This window comes from Mytilus trossulus, chromosome 11 (genome assembly GCF_036588685.1).
Source record: "Mytilus trossulus isolate FHL-02 chromosome 11, PNRI_Mtr1.1.1.hap1, whole genome shotgun sequence".
Classification (NCBI taxonomy): Eukaryota; Metazoa; Mollusca; class Bivalvia; order Mytilida; family Mytilidae; genus Mytilus; species Mytilus trossulus.
The window spans coordinates 38,934,634-38,957,920 of record NC_086383.1 but is presented as its reverse complement, the minus strand read 5'-3'; the positions used below and the strand labels follow the sequence as shown (position 1 = coordinate 38,957,920).

Sequence of the window (23,287 nt, the reverse complement as noted above, 5' to 3'; positions counted from 1 at the left end):
TATATTTGTGTGTTTCAGAAGTGTTTTCTTTGTTTCACCAGCAGTCTGCGACGTTAAGCCGTAGCCCGAAGCCAGAGTCTAGTTTAAATAAGCTCGGACCAGTTAACGTCCACTGCCGAAAGTCCGACCGGTCTAGTGCATATCTGTGTGCACTTTTTTAATCGTTATCGTTAATCGACGCAGAATGTCGCTCAACGCAATAAAAAACGCTTGTAAAAATTCCGTAAACCAGTTTTGACGGTCTCCCTAAGAACCGAATGTTCAAAATAAAAAAAAGCGCGAAAACGGTCAGTACCACATGTTTTGAAATGTCAAATTTTGGTAATTATTGGATGATTTATGTTGCATAGACTGAATAAAATATATTCATAATAGAAAATAAAAAAACATTGAATATTTTTGCGTCCGAAGATATTAATTCGTTACTGCCCGCTTGACATCTTGTGTATTTTAGACGATTGGTTATTAGGACGACTTCATTGACTGGTTACCGGTAATTTTATGAAGAAGAACCAGTTTTGTTTTCTTTTCGGAATAAAGTACACACATAATTTTGGTCACAAACATTGTTTGATATAAATGGCTTTACTGTCTGAAAGTGCGAGATCATGAAAGGCATCAAAAAGGCTGTCTCGCAAGTCCGACCAAGTTACGGAGACTTAAAAGAAATACGAGGATAAACAGGTCCGAGAATTTATAACTCGTTGGAGCGACGGTCGTCCCTGACCCTGGCTTCAGTACGAGAATCTAGTTATTATGTGTAGCTACTGTAAGGAGCAGGGAATAGGAGGCAAATTTGTATTTGTATTTGAACAGGCCAGGAGTTCTTCAGCAAATTGAAAAATAATATGAAAAATTATGAAGAATAAAATTTTAACTGATTGATTTTTTTCTTTTCTCGGTATGCATCAGAAAGGATGATCTCTTTAACTTCCAAAGTAAAATTTGAATGAGAAATTAATTATGAAAAATGTGATGGCAAGGGGTTTATATCTACATGTATACATTTATTTAACATATATCATATATGTCTTAAATTCTTGTCAACAGTTATGAGAAGTTTTTTTTTTAGGAAAGTACATGTATTACATGGAGAAAAAACTCTATATTTTTAAAAAGTTATATAAATACACTTCCAGATACAAAAATTTAACCTCAGAATGCAGGATTTTACATCTAATATTCCAAAAAAAATCTTGGGGGGGGGGATGCCCCCCTAGCTGGTGCGGATCACTTCGTGATCCTGAACAGTGACACAGATTTTATTTGGTCCAGTACATATAAATTCGGGTTAGTATTTTTTTTTTAACTAGCCCTGTGCTTCAAATAGTTAAATAGTTTTTGGCACAGACTGCACCAGCAGCAAAAGATGACTTGATAATTTCGGGTCAAAGTTATTAACGTCGGTTCAAACATTATGACGTCGCTGATATGTCCGGGTCAAAGTTATTAATGCCCGGTCAACGTATCTGAAGTCACAAAGACATGATACAGAATAATATTAAGAGCTGAACAGGGTGATATATAGACAGTGGGACGACCGATAATTGTAAAAATTAAGTGATTTCTGTAATAAGGTTATTTTTTTTATTTCAATATTACCTCTATACATTGTATGTCTCCTATTAGTTCAACAGAAAAAAATGTCATAAACAAAAATGTATGCTTCATCTGGAGGCAGATTGTGAGCTTAAATGAACGGTGACCCCCTTTTTAGCTCACCTGGCCCAAAGGGCCAAGTGAGCTTTTCTCATCACTTTGCGTCCGTCGTTGTCCGTCGTCGTCGTCCTGCGTTAACTTTTACAAAAATCTTCTCCTCTGAAACTACTGGTCCAAATTAAACCAAACTTGGCCACAATCATCATTAATGTATCTAGTTTAAAATTTGTGTTTTTTTACCCGGCCAACCAACCAAGATGGCCGCCATGGCTATAAATAGAACATAGGGGTCAAATGCAGTTTTTGGCTTATAACTCAAAAACCAAAGCATTTAGAGCAAATCTGACATGGGGTAAAATTGTTTATCAGGTGAAGATCTATCTGCCATGAAATTTTCAGATGAATCAGACAACCCGTTGTTGGGTTGCTGCCCCTGAATTGGTAATTTTAAGGAAATTTTACTGTTTTTGGTCATTATCTTGAATATTATTATAGATGGAGATAAACTGTAAACAGCAATAATGTTCAGCAAAGTAAGATTTACAAATATGTCAACATGACCAAATTGGTCAGTTGACCCCTTTAGGAGTTATTGCCCTTTATAGTCAATTTTTAACCTTTTTTCGTAAATTTCCATATCTTTTACAAAAATCTTCTCCTCTGAAACTACTGGGCCAAATTAAACCAAAATTAGCAACAATCAACATTGATGTATCTAGTTTCGCCATGGCTAAAAATAGAACATAGGGGTAAAATGCAGTTTTTGGCTTATATCTCAAAAACCAAAGCATTTAGAGCAAATCTGACAAGGGGCAAAATTGTTTATCTGGTCAAAATCTATCTGCCCTGAAATTTTAAGATGAATGGGTCAACTGGTTGTAAGGTTTTTTTTTTAAGGTAATTTTGCTGTTTTGGGTTATTATCTTGAATATTATTATAGATAGAGATAAACTGTAAACAGCAATGATATACAGCAATTTAAGACTAAAAAATAGGTCAAAATGACCAAAATGGTCAATTGACCCCCTATGAAGTTATCGTTTTTATAATCAATTTTTAACAATTTTCATAAAATTTGTGAATTTTTACTAACATTTTCCACTGAAACTACACGGACAAGTTCATTATAGATAGAGATGATTGTAAGCAGCAAGAATGTTTAGTAAAGTAAGATGTACAAACACATCAAAATCACCTAAACACAATTTTGTCATGAACTGTCTGCTTCCTTTGTTTAATTCACATATACCAAGGTGAGCGACACAGGCTCTTTAGAGCCTCTAGTTTAATTTCATTTTACTTTTAAGTATATGATAAAGTTTATTTATAACAAAATATAGCAATATCCTATTTTAGAAAAAAAAATTGATTTATACACAGGAGCCCCCTAAAGTCAAATTTATATGAGCCTGCACCTAAAAATTGAGGTTTTTCAATAAAGGGGGCCTTTCATGAAGATGTAATATTTTCTAGCAATTTTGAATTTGTGAAGCTTTTTGGTTATAAATATTCCTTACATATGTATTGAAAGTAAACAATCAATTTTCCTGTCATTTGACCATGGCAATAGGATTGCACAAGTATATGAAGGAGCAAATGTTTAACATTCAGAGTTCAGACATAAATAAGTCGATTTCTTTTTTTGACTTAAAGAAGTCAAAACATGTATTTATTATAAAAATGTGTTTTCAATTTTAGACTTATCTAAGTCAGAAAATGACAGACTTGTTTAGGTCTATTTATGTTGATGAAAAAACTTAATTTTACTTGGTATCCTAAGTACACCACATATGACAGCAAAAACCTGTTTGAGAGTTCACAAAGACTAGAGCTATCTATATTTAAATATCTAATTGAACATCCTTACTAAACACAGATGTTTTATCTCATTAAGTGTGGTTCCAGGTGGTTGCATTGTAAGGTTAATTAACATTATCTCCGATTTTTTAGACTCATTCATATTTTTCTTTAGAAGACAGAGCATTGTCCTTCAATGTTGACATTATTTGATTTAGATGCATGACCTCTTTATAAATGTGCATGGGTCTTGAAGTTAACCAATTTTGATAACTTATCATCTTGTAGGAGTCGATATTTGCAACTTTTTGATTCTGGTGAATTTCTTGCTAAACAATATTTGACTTATTAAAGTCGTAGTTTGTCTTGCATTAAATTAAAGGGAGACAAATCCTAAAACTTTACAAATGTAGACCTCTATAAGTCAAAAGCAGATTCCGACTTATTTATGTCTGAGCTCTGACTGTTTAACTTAAAAAAAAATTGAAGCCCCCTGACCCAGCGTTTGAAGGTTTTGTAGGCCCTTGACTTGAGTATGAGATCCATTTTGCATGTACAATAATGTATAACCCCTATGGACATGATGGGCAGATACAATGTAAACTGTATGCAAAATGGAGCTATACATTGTTGTTGCAGCTGTTAATGGAAAAGTACGTTATTTTTTTTTTGGGTTTCAAATCATCAATGGCAAGTATGCCAGCAATTCTTTAATACCTTCTAGTGCTATAGACATGATATTGGCTGATTCTAGGTTAGGTTGTGGGTAATACTGTCCTAGTCATCTAGTAGAGTTGATACAGCTTTATACATGTTAGTGATTATGCAATTTATGGCTAAATCAGAAAATCACTATGACACAGATCCCAAAGGGATTAGATATGTTTTAAGTTCTGCCTGATGCAGTTATACATATACCTTGATGTGGTTAAATCCCATAAAACTCTGATATTAAAATTATGTACATGTATGTGTTTTTTTTTTGATATTTTGTAATTGTTTGTTATATTTCATTGTATTTTATGACAGCCTCAGGGAAGATTAGTTTTGAAGCTAACCGTGTAACCCTCTTTAAATAAAGAAATATTATTATTATTATAATTTGGGATTATTGTCAGTATTTAATGTACATTCACATGAACAGACACATGATAGATGGAAAATTTAATTTTGAGGAAGATCAAAAGTGAATTAAGGGAGGGTTATTCAATGAATTACAAAAGTTTAGAAAACGTTTAAATTCTAGAAAGTTTTGGGTGTATTATTAAGGTTGAAAATACAAAATGTATGCTTCACAGCCCAATATTTTGACCTTTGAAAAAAATGGCCTAATGCATTTGAGCTTTCTATAGCTATTCTAGGATAACTTATTTTAGGAAACTTTGTTTTAAAAGTGGTACATTTTTTCTGTAAAAGGAGTTCCAATGAGAAATTGCATTGTCTATATTAACAGAAGTAGTGTTATGTACCACCTTATTTTTTATGAGGCAGCTCCAACGTCCAAGGGATCAGCCCCTAAAGGTTATTTGTGCACTTTTGTTTTATGATAATTCTTTTCGCTAATCAAGAATTATATTTATTTGGAATCCTTTTCCATGTATGCCTCTCAGATGCATATTTAAGGAGAATGTTATTCTTATTTATTATGTTTGCTGTCTTAAACATAAACGTCCATTTAGACCACAAAAAGTAATGAAAATGGTTTTATCCACACCATTTTTCTGTCTGACATAGATCCAGAATGTAATATCTTAGAAGTGTGGACCACCTTTTTGAGCATGTTGAGGGTATTTCAAACAGCCATTCTTATATTTATGAATATGATGACATCTAAATCACTTGACAAAATTATGACTGAGCAGATAGAAAAATAACTTTCAGTGAGTTAATTTAAAGACGTATATGGGCAGGAATTCGCTAATGCTCCTTTAGTGTGACATTGTAAGAAAAAAATAAAAATCATTATAAGCTTCTAAATTTTTTACAAATTATTGCTACAAATGGTGTCCTTCTATTTGTAACCAAAAAAATCATTTTTAAACTTGCGTCAGTTTGGAACCAAAGCAAATAATGAATTTGGAGCATGTAACATGGACACTTTTTCCAAATTGAGATTAATGATTCCTTAACTTATTCAACATTCAATATCATATATATTGATCACAAAACATTGTCTATCATCAAAACTCTAAAATGTATATTTTCATTTCTTTCAGAAATTTTGTGAAAACAAGTTTCTTCTACTTTTCTGTCAATGTTACATGCAATGTTTAAGAGAAAAAATACACTAAGAATCATTTTCTTTCTGAACATGTAAAGGCTCTTTTTCATTGTGTTACCCTCGCATTAAAAAATTGTATTAATATTTTTGCAATTATCTCATTTCTGTCATAAAATAGTGACTTAAATGTTGCATGTAACGTGGACACAAAAAATATGAATAATGAACCATGCCATAATTGACCTTAAAAGATATAAAAAGCCTCCAAACAACCATCTGAATGTAAATTAAACAATAATACTGCCACATTTCTCATATATGATATTATTTAAATTGTGGTTAATACCAAAACCATTCACCTAAATTTCAGACAGCAGACATATTTTTCAACTATACCAGAAGTTATGCTTGTTCATGGTGGTACACTATGGAAGGCTAAATTAAAAGATATTCAAATGTCAAAATAACCAGAAAAATAAAATAAGACCAAAGATAGATCAATTGATGAAGGAGTCATCCAAAATTTCCACAACATGAAACATTTTTATATCAGTAAGTAAGCAACCGGTTTTTTTATGCACAGGGATGAGATTGATAAGAAGACAACCACACAACCATCAGCATCCACAAGTTTCTCACTCAATAACTAATACTGACAAAGTAAGGGTACAAAATGATTACATGTATCCCTCATTCATGTGACACAGTTACACTTAAAACTAAAAGTATGAAAAACCAAGACAAAACATGGACAAATCTACAAGAGGTTGATACAGCTGCATTTATTGAGAATCTTATTTTCAATCGTTTACATAACTTCTATAAAGAACAATTTGGGTTTCATCTTTGAGGTTGTTATCTGATAGACATATTACCCCATATCTCGTTTTATTTCTGCTGGTTAATCTTACATTTATGATAACTTTTTAAGGTTTAAACAATAATTTTATTTCAAACATTCAAAACAAGTTTCTTATTTCTTGTTTTCTGTCTCCAACATCTTCAACTATCTATCTGAAAAAAGAAAAAAACAAAACAACAATTAATCTACCCTCAAACAGAACCAAAATCCATGCATAGATTATAAAATTTACAATAATATAGAAACTCTCAAATATCTTGTTTCGATTTTTCAATGCCATTTCATCTTGAAAACTTGTTGCCTAAACTACAGGAAGCCACAATTTAAAGGGCCCCATAATGACCAGTGTAAAACAATTCAGAAGAGAAAACCAACACCCACTAGACCATAGTCCTGTTTTCAACTTTATTTGGCCTTCTTTTACTTTTTTGTTTCATTGGCGTCACTGAAGAGTCTTTTGTAAACGAAAAGCGTTTCTGGCCTACAAAATTTCAATTCTGGTATCCATGATGAGTTTATTATTATTATTTTGAAATCAGAAGGAGCCTGAACCTCTTATAATGCAAAAGGTATTCTGGAATGTCAATTATTGGCATAACAATTTAAAAAAAAATGTTACAAATTGAATTCCTCATGATTTCTATAATGAGCATCAGTAAATACACATGATACATGTGTTGACTGGTGATTGAAAAGGGATAAATAAACAAGATTTTGAAATAACTATCTTCCACACTGCTGTAGAATAGTTAAATTGGAGATCACTAGTATGTCTGCATGCACAGTCACCATCATCTGGTTTTCTGACACAGAAAAACACTACTATCTGACTGGCTGAAAGGACCGTCACCACCTGACTCACTAATAGGGACCTTATCAGACTGGCTTACACAGACATCATAATCTGCCAGGCTGATAGGGTTATCACCATCTGACAGGCTGAAAGGGATATCACCATCTGACTGGCTGACAGGGACATCACCATCTGACTGGCTGACAGGGACATCACCATCTGATTGGCTGACAGGAACATCACCATATGACTGACTGGCAGGAACATCACCAACTGACTGACTAATATGAACATCACCATCTGCCAGGTTGACTAGGACATCACCATCTGTTGGCTGACAGGGATATTACCCTCTGACTGGCTTACAAGAACATCACAGACTGACTGACTGACAGGAACATCACCAACTAACTGATTGACTGATATGTACATCATCATCTTCCAGGCTGACAGGGACATCACCATCTGTCTGGCTGCCAGGGACATCACCATCTGACTGGTTGTCAGGGACAGTATCTTTTTGCAGCATCTTCCTGAGAGTTTTCTTCGTCACATTTATTGCTGATCATCTTTTTCTTTCTTTGGTTTATATTGCCTGTAGATTTTTTTTATTAAAAAAAGCATGTAAATTTTCAAGACCGACACCAATTTTGTTGTCAATGAAGAAAATACACTTCTATAAAGAATATTTATATTTAGAAATAAAGATGAAGTTTGATGGTGGTAAAACAAGTTAAATTATCAATAATCTCTTTATAGAGCAAAGAAGTTAGTAAATGTTATCAGTTCTGTTCATGCGTGTAACATTGACAGAAAAGTAAAAGGTTGTATGTCAATGTTACATACATGAAGACCAGAAGATATAAGTGGTGTGCTTAATAGTCAACTTTGGAGAAATAATATAATTGCTGCCCAGTAATATCTAATTAATCATTTAGGTTATAAAATGTTATATAAATGTCTGACTTTAAGGAAGTAATACCTTTGCATGTAACATAAAATAATCTTGACACAAAATATTGTTGTCAATGTTACTAACTAGTGTTAAAAGACAAATTAAACAGGAAAACATGAAAACGCTTTAATTTTGTAAAATAAAAATAAGATAATAGCTCCATATGGCAGTAAGTTTTGTTTACGCATGTAACACTGGCCTGAACATGTAAAAGTCTAAATAATAGACTATGTCAATGTTACATACACAATTTCTTAATGAAAAAAAAGTTTAATTTGGGTTTACTTTATACATTATTTTTTAAAATAAGTATCATAATAATAACTTTGAATATTAAAAATTAGATAAACTGTTGATTTTAACACAGTAAAATCTTCTCATGTAACACAAAAAAGACCTGATACAAAAATCGTAGTCCATGTTACTCATAAAGTTATCATAGGAGCATCAAAGAAATTGTGTGATGACAATATTTCAGATGTTAGTCATTTATAAACTCAGATAAACTCATTTTAAAGCTCATAACAGAGGTTTGGAAATCAATGCTTTTAAAACATTATAATTCTGGGTTATGTATGTAACATTGACAGGAACACCAACAAATGATGAGGAAAAATTGCTGGTCAATCAGGAAAAAAATAAACACAAATAATTAAAACTCATTTATTTCTTTAATATCATTTTAATGAAGCAAATTTAAATTTCAATAAGATTTTATTGATTGAATAATTGTATGCACATTTATTAGGTTGTAGCATGTAACCTGGACGCAGAAGATGTGTCAATGTTACATGCCTTTAAACAATAAGAATTACAAGTAAATATTGTAAAGTCTAGAAATCAAGAAAGATCAACAACTTCTCTGTTTAGAATTCAGCATAAATTTACATTTGATTTAATATTATGCACTGGCCAATTATGCTTTAAGTGTAATAAAGTGTCAATGTTACATTTTATGTTTTCAAATTAAGTGGCCAGTTATCTTTATAATGCTGAGAATGAATACAAGTACTAGTTAATCAAATTGGCAATTAATCTGTGGTATTTCATGTAATAAATAAGATTGATAAGGCAAACCGTACAAAAAAAAGCTTTTGCATGTATCATAGACACCTTTCCTTGGTAAATATTTTCGTGTCAATGTTATGTACAGAAATCTCTCCAGCAATAAAATGGATATCGTAAGGGTCAAACCTGTTTAAATACAAGATAAACTTATATTTTTTGACAAAATTGCAAAGCAAGTCACACATCATTATCAAAGAACCTAATTTACACAGAAAGTGCATGTAACACTTCATTGTGAGGTAAAATTAACCTGGTCCCACTCTCTTATCATCTGCTTGATCACTGGTAGATGCCAAGTGTGAAAGATGGCAAAGCCACATTTTAATGTAATTGTCAGTGGGTTGAAATGTGAAAAAAATAATTATGGTAATGCTTACTATAAAAAGTATGCAACTGTTATAAAAAGATGAGTATTATTGGGCAGTATTGACACGAAAATGAAATAAATTTTCTTACCTTCTATATTTTTCAAACTTCAGTTGATTGATAAAAATCATGAAATCCAAATTGTACCCATTGTTGACAGCTTTCAAAATTTGCCATGCTGGACCAATAACTTGTTTCCAAAGCTAATCAGCTAATGAAAAGGTGCATGTAACATTTGTTGACCCGAAAAGTTACATGCACTTGTCCATTTTCAAACGTATTTTATTTGCAGCAATAATCGGATTCTGTACAAAATGGGGTTTCTAAATGATAGACCGATCATTTTGCAGTTGATTTTCAACTATTATAGTAGAACAATTCTTCAGGCATATTCTAAATATGGCATGGGGTTTTGCCACTGCAGAAATGTCACACTTTTTGTCTACAGTTTTCAACTGCCAGCACTTAACAAGTGCTGATTTTTTGTTGATTTTTTCAATTGGATCCAATTTTTTTGCATTTGGCAATAAAGACTAACCCACTTTGATATTTAAACAATGTTTATTCTCCAAATTTGCATGATTTCTTTATTTTTTAATTGGATAAACACTATTGACCCTAAAATTTAACTAGCGAATTCCTGCCCATATATATGTATATATATAACAACTAAATGAAAATTATTCTAATACGAATTTAGATAAATATACATCATGATTTGCGAAACTGAAAGTAAATTAATAATTAAACAGATCTGAAAACAGTGGACATGGTAAGTCAGTTTGTGAGACACAGACAATATAAATCATTTTGTTAATATAATACATGTAATGGTAATTATTAGAATATTATTTATTAAATAGCAACTTGTCCAGAATTCATGTCATTGATCAAACAAATAATGACCATTTATCTGGTTTAAATGTCCAGTTAATAAAAGATCTGATCAAATATTTAATGTTTTGACAAAGTTCTAGTACATGTAGTATCTGTGTCACCATCATTTAAAAATTGTATCCACTATTGACCACTAATTTTATCCTGGATTTCTTAGTTAGAATGACAGTTACCAGAACTATCAAAATCAAAAAAAATGTTGGGAAACATGTGTATAATGTGTGTGTGTTTAGAAATGCCCTATATCTTGAAAACAATTTATAAGCCCTCCTGGAAATTGCATGTCTTGTACATGTATGGCTGACCCACCTTAATTTAACTGTAAGAGATTTTGAAAACTGGAACATCTTGATGTCTTAAACTCTTTTGGGTCCTTTTTTGTTTGTTTACTGTCCATTTGATGTTATACCCAAAACCTGCCATAGGTGATATTTAAATTTCTATGAAAGGGAGATAATTCTTTATGCTGGCAATAATTTTGTGCATTATCATTTAGAGTAGACATGGTTAATTCAGAAATTATTGCAAACTGGATAAAATCCTGAAGATTATCACAAAAAAGATGTCACACTGTCAGATGGTTCTGAAATCTGACAATTATCATGATTATATTTGTATGTATAAGTAGCTTTTTCTGTATTACATGTAGCAATAACTATTCTCACATATTGGTCTTTAATGTTGTAATATAATAACAAAAGTAAGATCTTTTACTCTAAATCAATGCTGTATTATTGCTCCTACATATATACATGTATATCATTGTCAGATTGTGTGTATACAATTTGTATATTTTCAGCGGAAAAAAATTCTCTTTGGAAATTATATTTTCAAAAACTTTTAGGTCCCAAAATCAAAACATATGTGCTTACCACATCTTTCTACAAAAAATGTTCTATGTATATTGTTTAGACCATGCCCTTACAACAATATATGATTATAGAGCATACATGTAACCAGTATCACTCTTTTATGTAAAAATAATTGATAAATTAATTTAGAATTTTAAACTGAATATTTTTTATTGGTATAAATGGTAAATGAGCTTTCATTATCTGTTTATTTATATTGGAGAAACAATTATTTTCTAAATTTCTAAATTTCTAAAAATAGATTGGAAAGATTTTCACTTTTCAAGTTTAATTTCTTACCTGGAGTGAACACATAAACATGTGATTGATAAAAAAACAATATGGTAAAAATTTGAAATAAAGGTTTGGTTGGGAAAATATTTAATGCAACCATCAATGCAAAGTGGGGTGGCATAAAAACTGAAGAATTTTATTGAATCATACCTTTAATTAATTGTATACACAACACAAAATATGGCATTTGATTTTGGTATTTGCTGACTTTTACCTGTAAATTTTGATTGACGAATAGAACATGTAATGATATAATAAGATCGTAAGGAAGATGACAAATTCATGACGTCATTGATTTTGTCTGACAGTGTCCACGTTGATGACTGAAATTCTACCTGCTGCCTGTGATGTGAATTTATAGATTTTCATTATATGGATATTTATTGAAATTGTTATGATTGTAAATTCATGTGGAAAACTATGATATGGAATTTTTGTAGAAAATTTGTTCATGAAGAGATTGGAATAATGAAGTGTGTTAATTGTCATTCTTGATCTATAATTGGATTCGATCAAATTGATTTCTAGTGGATCCATACGGTTTCTGATTTTCGTAGTGTGGCACAAATATTCCGTTACAAGAGCTAAAGTTTTTTTTATTCTCAAGTGACTAATAACTTTATGGAAAATATTGTTTTCTGAGAATCAATCAAAGGAAACTAGGAATAAAAGACAACAATGGAAAATATATTTAATCATAAAATTGGACATGTTGGATGAATGATTTCAATATCTGTTCTAAGTAGTATCACTTTGCTGAAGTTTTTGAATTTTATCTAATCTCTCATGTGACGAGAATACGATTGAAATATATTATTACTTATGTTTGTGTGTAAATTACCTAGATAAAGCATTGGTCAGGTGTTATTGTTGACCTTAAGGTGACAAGTTCACATGTTTGTGTTGTGTATACATACCGGTACATGTATACATGACTTTAATTAATTCAAAATACATTCTGGAAAGTCATAATTATAATTCTGTAGTGCAAACAAAGAAAAAAAATATGATCTAATCATAAGATACAAAAATAATGGCTTCCGAGATTTTGACAGACCATAAATAAATGTCCAGTCAGCAGAGCTACATGTGACAGATTTCCTAAGACACCTTAATTTAACTTTATGATATATATGACAGGTCATCTGTCAATTAGAAAGTAAAAATTTGGGAGTGCATTTAAACCCCATCTTACTGACCAGGGTGAAAAATGTAACATGTAATCTCTATCTTTGTGACCAGGGTGAAAAATGTAACTGACAGAAACCTGTTATATAATCTATTGCACTGATTAACTGATAACGGATAATGATTTTGTCACCGTTTGATCCCGTTACGATAACATTGTGTTTACTTTCTATTTATGCATTGATTAATTAGGAAGATTTATTTACGAAGTCCACGTCAACATAAGTTTGACAAAAAAGTTGTGATGTAATATATAAGTAAAAAGGAAAATAATAAACAAATAGATTTTAAGGATGTAAACAATATTCATTATTCGAGTTGGAAAGAAAATAGAAATATCCCGTTGAATTGTGTTATTGAAGCGGATTATTGAGAAATTATAAATATACATTAAATAGATAAAAATCTCATGAGTGAATAAATCTTGATAGTTCAACTGTACTTAAGCATTATTATGGAAAGTTATCCAAATCCTGAAGATTTGGAATATGAACCAAAAATAAGTGAATCTACGAATTATTTAAAATTTCTGAAACTGACCCATGATGGTCATCATTCTGAAGATGAAGGACATTACGATTCAGAAGGGTACTATGAGGATGATATAGTTGGAGATATAGTTAGAACTGAATCTGATCAAAATTTTCTATATTCAGACTTGCCAGAAGTAGGTAAGGATGTACTGCAGATAATTCAGTTATATCCCCTTAAGCCTGTATGATACTTGAATGGAATGTACGGTAGATTATGTTATTAACAATGATAATAATTCTTTATTAAAAGAGGGTGGCACAATTACCTATAACACTTATCTTCCCTAGAAGGAATACAATCAAAAATAACAAACAATATCAAAATATATTCAAACAAACAAACGTATAAGAAAATAACAGGGAGTTGTGTCCTTTTAGAATGTGTTAAAGTAAATGAATAAAGATGGGTAATTAATACATTTAATATTTGAGAAATTATTCAGTATTTCTCAGTTCTCTACTAGAATCTACATGTAAAAAGTGTAAGTTACGCTTCAAAATTTATTTTGTGTCTTTTCAGATGAACATTTGTATGACAGTAGTTTGAATTCCCCATCATATGAAACTGTTGATACAGGATCAGAGCCTCCCATACCAGTTATTGTTGAAACTCCAGAGGAGAGAGCAGAGAGACTGAAACTTCTGCAGGATGAGTTAGAAAAAGTAAAAATGTTTCGAATAATTTAAAAAAATAACATCATGAATTTTCATGATATTGGACGTATTTGTGAAATTAATAATCTTACTGTTTTGCCTACTATTTAGCAGTGTTTATATCAATGTAAAATGGGAATTCATTGAAATAAAATGATGTGGTATGAGTGCCAATAAGACAACTCTCAATCCAAGTCATAATGTGTTAAAAGTATACAATTTTTATAGGTTAAAGAATGGTCTTTAACTGTGAGAAATGTGGTAGATTGTATCAAATTGCATTTTCTATTTGAAAACATGTCAAACATAATTATGTTTTAGTTAAAATATTTCATATTCTAAATAAACTGTTGTTTTTATGAAAATTATTGCACATACAGTCATTGGACAAAAGTGGGTTCCCAGTAAAAAAAAGTCCTATCATTTCAACTAAAATCAATATTTTTCAAAAAATTATTATGAAGTAACAGTATAAGTGATTTTCATAATATAGATACCAAAAGATGTAGAAATGTCTTAAGTTTTATTGGTTATTTTGTACAATATGTAAATTATATACTTAAAATTTAAAGTGATACAAAGTGAAAGAGGAATTACTAAATTAATTATGAGTTTAGTAAGTCTTCTTCATTTATAACATATTTGATTTCATGAGTTTAAAGTTTATATATCATGTATGTATTTATGCAATACTTAAAAAAGATCTTTTGAAAGAGAGAATTATATATTTCTGCTTATTAAAGGTTGAAGAAGAAATTGTCACATTAAGACAAGTTCTAGGGGCCAAAGTAAGAAGAGCTGCTGAAATTAAACGACAAATGGGAATAACACCATTTCAAGAATTTAAACAAGATCTCCAGCATGGGTTTAAATCTATTCAAGATTCAGATGCGTAAGTACATGAAGAAGTACATGTATTGACAAATAAAATTCTAAAATTCGCAATCATTGTCTTTGGATAGATAAAATCATTCTTTGTGGGTATATTCCATAAATTAAAATAAAAATATACAGAAATCTGATGAAAATTCTTAATGGAAATTCACTTAAGCAAATAGCAAAATCAAAAGCTAAAACACAACTGTCATTTTCCTGACTTGACCCAGATTTTGAAGTACATCATGCTATATTTTGGCTACATCTTTTTGTAAATAAAAGACATCTATGTTTACAAACACTGACAAGAGCATACATTCATTTTGAGTAGATTAGTAGCATATTCACTCTAATAAGTAAAACTTTGCAGCTAATGGTCTTTTTATTAGTTTAGGAATTTTGTATAGATTCTATTGGCCTGTAGATGAAATTTGAACAGTCCTGACATACATTTGTTTGCCCTTCACTGGTGGGCATGTGGCCAAGCTGAAGACTTAACATATTTGAATTGATTTAGCACCCATATAGTCTTTTTTTTTTTTAAATATCCAAACTTTTGTATTATACCCAATAGACACTACTAGTGCTAGATAAAAAAGGTCATCATATTTTTTTCATTTCTTGAAGTTACACTTGTTATAATGTTAGTTGGGAGATATTTCCCTTTCAATTTTCTTTATCTTCACTTTCCTTGTAAAAACTACATGGAAATATACAAATCTTTCGGAATTAAACATTGTATCAGATTGGGATAGTTCTGCTCAGAATTTATGGCAGCCCACAAAAAAAAAATCTTGATAAAAAACATAAAGAATTTTATTTGATAAGCTGTTTGGAAGATGACCTTGTGACTTCAGGTCTTGTGTGAAAAAATTACCTGTGACCTGAGTTCTTTAAAAATATTGAATTCAATACTCAAATTTCCAATAAAATTTTCAGAGGCATTTTTTAAATGACTTTGCAAGGGTGTTACCTAGTCCTTACTGGAGCCCCATCATCGCTTACTACTTTAAATAAAAAAAATTAAAGTCCTTATGCTTACAATCAGTAGCTTTAAAAGGTTTTGTAGTATTCAACTTATTTTATTATTATTTCTTTTTTATTTTAAACTGAGTGCATGATAATGTTTGAATGTTGTGATTTTTGTGATATTTAAACTTAAAGTTCACATTTTTCAATTTTAGAATCTGTCTAAAATCTCAAAGAAAACATTTTTAGACTGTAGTCATTTTTAATTTTCCTTATTATATACCTTTCAATGAAGATTATTCAATTAAAGTTATTCTTAAATAGAGATTTGTTTTCTTTCAAGTACTGCATTTATAATTAAAACATAGATGTCCTACAGCACTTCAGTGCTTTGATTGTTTTTATGTCGTAATTAGGATGCAGAAAACAAATGAGAGATTAACTCACATAAAAGAAAGAATATCTTCTTCATCAGCGTGAGTCTCATTTTATATTAATTCATAATACTTACGTAATTGGAAATTACATTAGGATTATCTCCCCCTAATTAGTATTCACACCGCCGATCGCGCTTTAAAATATCAATAAAGCGCTCAGGTATATCGACTCCCACCACGCATGCGTGATTCTCCAGTCTTCTTCTTCGGCGAAAAGTGTTCACACGCTTTATTTTTTCCTCTCGGAAATGTAACTTTTTTGATTTATATATCGTGTATTTTCATAGTTTAATTTTAAGTTTTTGAGATAGACGCTTTTCATTGTCAACATGGCAGAAGCTTTCATTACGGCCATTAATTCGGCAAGTGAAGAAGCAAATTCTCCTAAAGCTACTCCGTCTCGCTCTGATAATAAAAACGAGAAATCGTCAGGTAAACAGACCGGAAGTCGTAAAAAGACGACAAGTAAGTCTCGTAAAGCTAGCAGCACGTGTGCTAAAGAAGTATCAGAGGAACCGGAGACATTGTCAACAACAGGTTTGTCTGTAAACATAGAAAATGAATTGAGGGCAGAAATTTCTAGTGTCAAAGAGACCGTTAATTCGGTGAATTCTCGAATGGACATTTTTCTACCTCTTTTCGAGAAGTTCGTTTCACAAACTGTCACTTCAGGTGGACAAATAGAAACGGACAGAGAAATTGCCACTTCAGGTGGGCAGAACATTTCTCAGGACTCGAGGGACATTGCCACGTCAGGTGGGCAAAATTCTCTCAGACATGCTAGTGTTGCAAATCATGATAATGACATTGATGATGCAATTTCCCTTCAACCGGATAGAGACGAAAGAAGGGGTCTTGATTTAGATTTAGATTCTGATAATGAATCCCAACATTCTTCTGTGAAAAACAGTACACACAACCGTTTTCAGAGATATTCGGTAGTTGATAAGGACTCTCTTGATACTGAAAATGTCAGTAGAGATATCCTTGGTGACATTTTTGGTGAAGATGCCAAAACTAAACCAGACAAATCTGAAGCTGGTATTGTTCTGGATCAAAGTCAGATTAATATTTTGAATCAATCATGGCACTGTGATAATCCTTTATTATTGTCAACTTATAAAGAGGAATATAGGGCTAGTTTTCCAGTGAGTGATAAATCAGCTGATATTCTTAACTTACCAAAACTAGATGACATTACTCAAACTTTACTGTGTAAACGACATGGTCCTAATGCTGGTAAAGCTCATAATAAACTTTTTTCTAAACCTGAGAAAATTTTTGAAAATATGGCTTTCAAAGGTCAGTCAGCAGCTAGAATGGGTTTGATTATTACGGCATACATGCAACAAGCCTTAGGTTCATTAATGGAAAAACTCAATGATTCTGAACCAAATATTGATTTACTTGTACAAATGGTCAAAGATATTTTTGCCATGTCAGTGAAATCTATGGATCAAACGGCTAGAACAGGTGCATTTCATCATCTGATCCGTAGGAAAGCCACTTTGTTAGATACAGGTCTAGAGGACATAACAGAGCTTAATGATAAGTTTTTATCTCTTAAATTGTCAAGTGATGGTGTTCTTGGGAAAGATTTTGAAGAGAAACTGAAAAATCGTTCTGAGACAAACAAACAAATCAAAGATTTACTACCAGAGTTAACTCGTAAATCAGCTACCTCAACTTCAAGTTTTAAGAGGAAGAGTGCTATCATTCATACTAGCCAAGACACTAATGGTCCTAAAGTAGCTAAAAATGACTTTTCCAATTTTCGCATTCCTAAGGTAGCAGCTAAACCTAGTGAAAACAAAGGTGGATTTAAACCTAATTTCAGACGCTTTGGTTCTGGTAGAAAAGAGGCTGATGGTGAAAAGAAAGGTTCTTTTCGTGGCAATGGTAGATCTAAATGACTACAAAAAGCAGGTAAATATTTTATGTCAGAATCCAGAGATACCTGTAGGAGGTCGTTTAAAACTTTTTTGGCAAAATTGGGCAAAAATAACAAACGACAGTTGGGTTTTAAAAATAATAAAAGAGGGTTACAAATTGGAATTTTCGGGGAAAATCCCACAAACAGGAATAAAGAAAACAAATGTTCCTGCGAAAGATTTACCTATTCTGTTAACAGAAATAGATCAACTTTTTGGAAAAAACGCTATAGAAAATGTACCTGTAAAAGAAAAAAACTACGGTTTTTACAGTACGTTTTTTCTAGTACCAAAAAAGACAGGCGATTTGAGACCTGTCATAAATTTAAAACCTCTGAACAAGTGTCTTCAGAAAAAACACTTCAAAATGGATTCTCTAAACAGTGTCTTAAACTTAGTACAAAAAGGAGATTGGGCAATTTCACTCGATCTGAAAGATGCTTATTTCCACATACCAATTCACGAAACACACAAAAAGTATCTAAGATTTTGTGTCAACAATCAGTGTTACCAATTTCTGGTGCTGTGCTTCGGTCCAACATCAGCACCACGAATTTTCACAAAAGTGTGTTCTGTAGTGGCAGCTCATTTACGAGCCCAAAATATTCGTCTAGCAACTTATCTAGACGATTGGTTTTTGCTAAATCAGACCAAAAAAATGCTGATTTCAGATCGAGAGAAAACGCTAAAACTCCTAACAAATTTAGGATTTGTAGTAAATCTAGAAAAGTCGAGCCTAATTCCAACACAATCAATAACATACATAGGAGCACTGTTTTCTCTAAAAGAGGGAATGGTTCGTCCTACATCAGAAAGGGTGTCAAAACTCCTTTCTGCAGTAGAACTTATCTTAAACAAGCAAAATCAAGCAACAGCAAGAGATTTTCTACAATTATTAGGTATTATGGCTTCATGCATAGAATTAATTCCAAATGCAAGACTCTTTATGAGACCAATTCAGTTACACCTCCTTTATCATTGGAAACCAGTTTGTCAAAATCTAGGAATAAAAATTCCTTTTTCGAAACATCTAAAAGGTCACCTCAGATGGTGGTTAAAAATAGAAAATTTGGTCATAGGCAGATCAATAACACCTTGGGAAACGTCAATAACAGTAACAACAGACGCATCAAATTCAGGGTACGGAGGTCACATCAACAACAGTCTCATAGTTCAGGGTACATGGTCAGTAGAAGAAAAACTTCTCCACATAAATTCTTTAGAAATGGAGGCAGTTTTTCTAACTGTAAAACATTTTCTCCCAAAATTGATAAACAAAAATGTTCTTATTCGGTCAGACAATTCAACCGTTGTTCGTTACATAAACAAACAAGGAGGCACTCGTTCTCCCCAGCTATGTATGAGAACTTGGAAACTTTGGCAATTAGCGCTAGAAAATCAAATTTTTCTGAAAGCTGCACACATTGCAGGAAAAAAGAACATTCTAGCAGACCATTTAAGCAGGGTAAAAATTCAACCAACGGAATGGTCATTAAACAAAGAGATAACTCATGCAATGTTTCAGATTTGGGAGACACCTCACATAGATCTTTTCGCCTCTGCGAAAAATCGACAAACACAGATCTATTGCTCCTGGAACCCAGACTCTCAGGCTTATGCAATAGATGCTCTAACAATTCCTTGGAACAACATGTATGCATATGCTTACCCTCCAATTTGTCTAATACCAAAAATACTACAACACATGACAAAGTACAATTGTCAGTTAATTCTAATAGCCCCACATTGGCCGCGCAGACATTGGTACACAAATCTTCTGAAGTACATAATAGATTATCCAAGGAGCCTGCCAGTCAGGGAGGATCTATTACACCAGCCAAAAACAAACATATTTCATCCAAATCCAGCAGTATTCAATCTGACTGCATGGTTTTTATCGACAAACAGTTTAAAGAGAAAGGTTTTTCTAAAGAAACTAGAAAATTACTCAGAGCCTCATGGCGCTCTGGGACTCAAAAAGATTACTCTGTCAAATTTCGAAAATTCAATAGCTGGTGTAGTAGACGGGAAATTGATCCCTATAGTGCCTCTTTGACGGAGGCGGCTGAGTTTTTGACATTTTTATTCTCAGAAGGTCTTCAGTATAGAACCATAGCTGGTTATAGATCTATGTTATCCTCATTCCTAGCTCCAATTGGGAAAATTCCAGTAGGACAACATCCTTATATAACTCGTCTTATAAAGGGTGTTTTTAACTCGAGACCTCCAAAAGTAGTGCTTTTACCTGAATGGGACTTACCCTTAGTTTTAAAAAAATTAAAACAAGCACCTTTTGAACCAATGAAACATGCTCATTTGAAGTTTATTTCTTGGAAAACTGCATTCTTAATTGCGATTACTTCTTTCAGGAGATGCAGTGACTTACAATCTTTGTGTATTGGAGAAGAGTCGATTGTTGTGCAGAAGAAAGGGGTAACTTTTGTTCGTCATGGACTATCAAAACAGGATAGACCAAAACATTTTGGCAGCAAGATTTTTATTCCGTCTTATCAATCAGATAAATTATTAGATCCGAAGCGGTCTATTTATTATTATTTGAAGAAAACTGCACCTTTTAGAAACTCTGACAGTGAGTTTGAGATCAAGTTGTTTTTATCTTTTATTGAACCGCATAAACCGGTTACATCACAGACTATTTCGTCTTGGATTGTTAATGCAATTAAATGTGCTTACAATGAAAAAGACAAAAAATTTCGTGCTCATTCTACAAGAGCCTTGGGCCCATCTTGGGCACTTTTTAACGGCGCATCTGTGAAGTCTATTATGGACACAGCAGACTGGACAAAGGAATCAACCTTTACTCGTTTTTATTTACGTCACATAGATGTTGAAGTTTTAAATTCTGTGTAAATAAGAATTTTGTATATATATGGAAGAAAATTCTGAAAAAAGAAAAAAAAAAAAAAAAAGGAGAAAAATTTATAGAAAATGGAAGAAAAAATTTTAACTGTATAGTGTTGTGTTATTTATATCTGAACTGATGTGAAGAAAATACAGTATACAAAGTACAGAAAGATTCTTCAGCTGTGGATAGCTTAGAAATCTCCTAATGTAATTTCCAATTACGTAAGTATTATGAATTAATATAAAATTGGGAAATTTGTTCTCAAATTTTAATTTTATGATAGAATAATACTTACGTAATTGGCTCCCACCCACCTCCCCTTTTGAATCTTTTTTGGTGAACACTTTTCGCCGAGAGAGACTGGGGAATCACGCATGCGTGGTGGGAGTCGATATACCTGAGCGCTTTATTGATATTTTAAAGCGCGATCGGCGGTGTGAATACTAATTAGGGGGAGATAATCCTAATGTAATTTCCAATTACGTAAGTATTATTCTATCATAAAATTAAAATTTGAGAACAAATTTCCCAATTGTTTTGTGTGTGTGGGACTTTGTAATCTGACACATTGAATATTTTCACGAATAAAAATTTGTAAAGGACCTTATGTTAAAGTCCATTGTTGGCTAGCTTCACAAATAACAATGACAAAATTGGTCAAGAAATCATTTTGGGCCCTCACATTTATTTTATATTCTGTATGTTAAATTGAAGAAAAAAAAATTGAACCATGGTAAACCTGTGATTATATTTTTGCTTCTATCATGTTGACTCTTGCCCATTCCTAACCTTCGAACATGATTGAATTTTGATAATATCCTTGAAAACATATATGGTAATTATAAAATGGCTACAGTCCAAAACATTTTCTTTGTGAAAATGTAATGTCTCAGGTTACAGGAAATTTGCAGGTTTTCATGACAGTCTCTTCAGGGGAATCCAGGGACACATCATTTTAAGTTATGGCCTGAGAGGCCACAAAGTTTGGAAATAAAACTAACTATAGATAAACTTTTTAAATTTGTCATTGAAGTATAACAGCCACAGTAAAATGATGAATCATTTAAAACCTTCTTTCCTTTTCAACTTTTGTATTTGAATTATGATAATTATTTGGCTCAAGAAAAAAAAATATGGATTCATCAATCATGTCAATGGTTGAATTAGCTAGATATGAAATGATGTGTCCTACTAGATTTTTCATGAAACCAAAATTCAAAGCTTATGGAGATTTGTAGTGAAATGCTAACAACCCACCGTCTCTTAAAACCAATTATGAAATTTAATATTCTGATAAATTCAGAATAGAGATATAAAATGTGAAAAGAAAATCATGCATATAAAGCATTTAAAACAAAGTTTAATTTGTATTTCAAAGAATTAATGTTAATTGATAAATATCTATGGTATTATATACAGTACACAAGTTGATAAAGTTTAAATCACTATCACTGGCGTGAAATTAACACTGTGAAACTGTGAATGCTGGCAATTGCAGATTCTATTTATAAAACACTCTTAATTTTACAACCCTATCACATAAATAGAGATAATTTAGAGTTAATCATATATGGTTTTTTCATGCCAGTATTCACTAGAAATCACTACAAGTGATTTTTTTAACTGGAATCTTATATGTGAACTCTATCTTGGTTTCAAGAGACTAAGTAGTTAAAATTGCTAAGTAGCTTAAATTACTAACACTGAGTTGCAGTGATTAAAAGCACATAACACTACAGAGAGTTTACTCTTTAAAAAATGAAAGTTTTAATCACATTCTATTGTTATAAAGAAATATTAAGCTACTCAATGATCAAAATTTGTGTAAGTCAACTGCAATATTTCCAATGATTTTTAGCTCACCTGGCCCTTTGGGCCAGGTGAGCTTTTCTCATCACTTGGCGTCCGGTGTCCGTCGTCGTCGTAGTCCTGCGTCCGGAGTTAACTTTTACAAAAATCTTCTCCTCTGAAACTACTGGGCCAAACTTGGCCACAATCATCTTTGGGGTATCTAGTTTATTAATTGTGTCCGGTGACCTGGCCAACCAACCAAGATGGCTGCCATGGCTA

At 32.0% G+C, this 23,287-nt stretch overlaps 2 protein-coding genes across 4 annotated transcripts in view; both read left to right on the top strand.

Annotated features, from left to right (window-relative positions):
• The window catches only part of LOC134691074 (tumor protein D54-like), a 36,100-nt gene that overhangs the window by 2,085 nt on the left and 10,728 nt on the right, over positions 1-23,287 (top strand). The window contains exons 1-3 of one of the 3 annotated variants that reach the window (XM_063551271.1): positions 13,356-13,622; positions 14,005-14,147; positions 14,882-15,030. In XM_063551271.1, coding sequence (XP_063407341.1) covers positions 13,406-13,622; positions 14,005-14,147; positions 14,882-15,030 — 509 coding nt within the window. In that variant the 5' untranslated portion in view covers positions 13,356-13,405. Of the gene's footprint in view, positions 1-13,355; positions 13,623-14,004; positions 14,148-14,881; positions 15,031-23,287 lie in introns of those variants that run through there. The other 2 variants (XM_063551270.1, XM_063551272.1) reach the window with 2 other exon arrangements.
• LOC134691073 (uncharacterized) lies at positions 16,637-21,751 on the top strand. The gene is made up of 2 exons (XM_063551269.1): positions 16,637-18,346; positions 20,721-21,751. The coding sequence occupies exon 1, from the start codon at positions 16,750-16,752 to the stop codon at positions 18,331-18,333; it is 1,584 nt and encodes a 527-aa protein (XP_063407339.1). The 5' UTR covers positions 16,637-16,749; the 3' UTR covers positions 18,334-18,346; positions 20,721-21,751.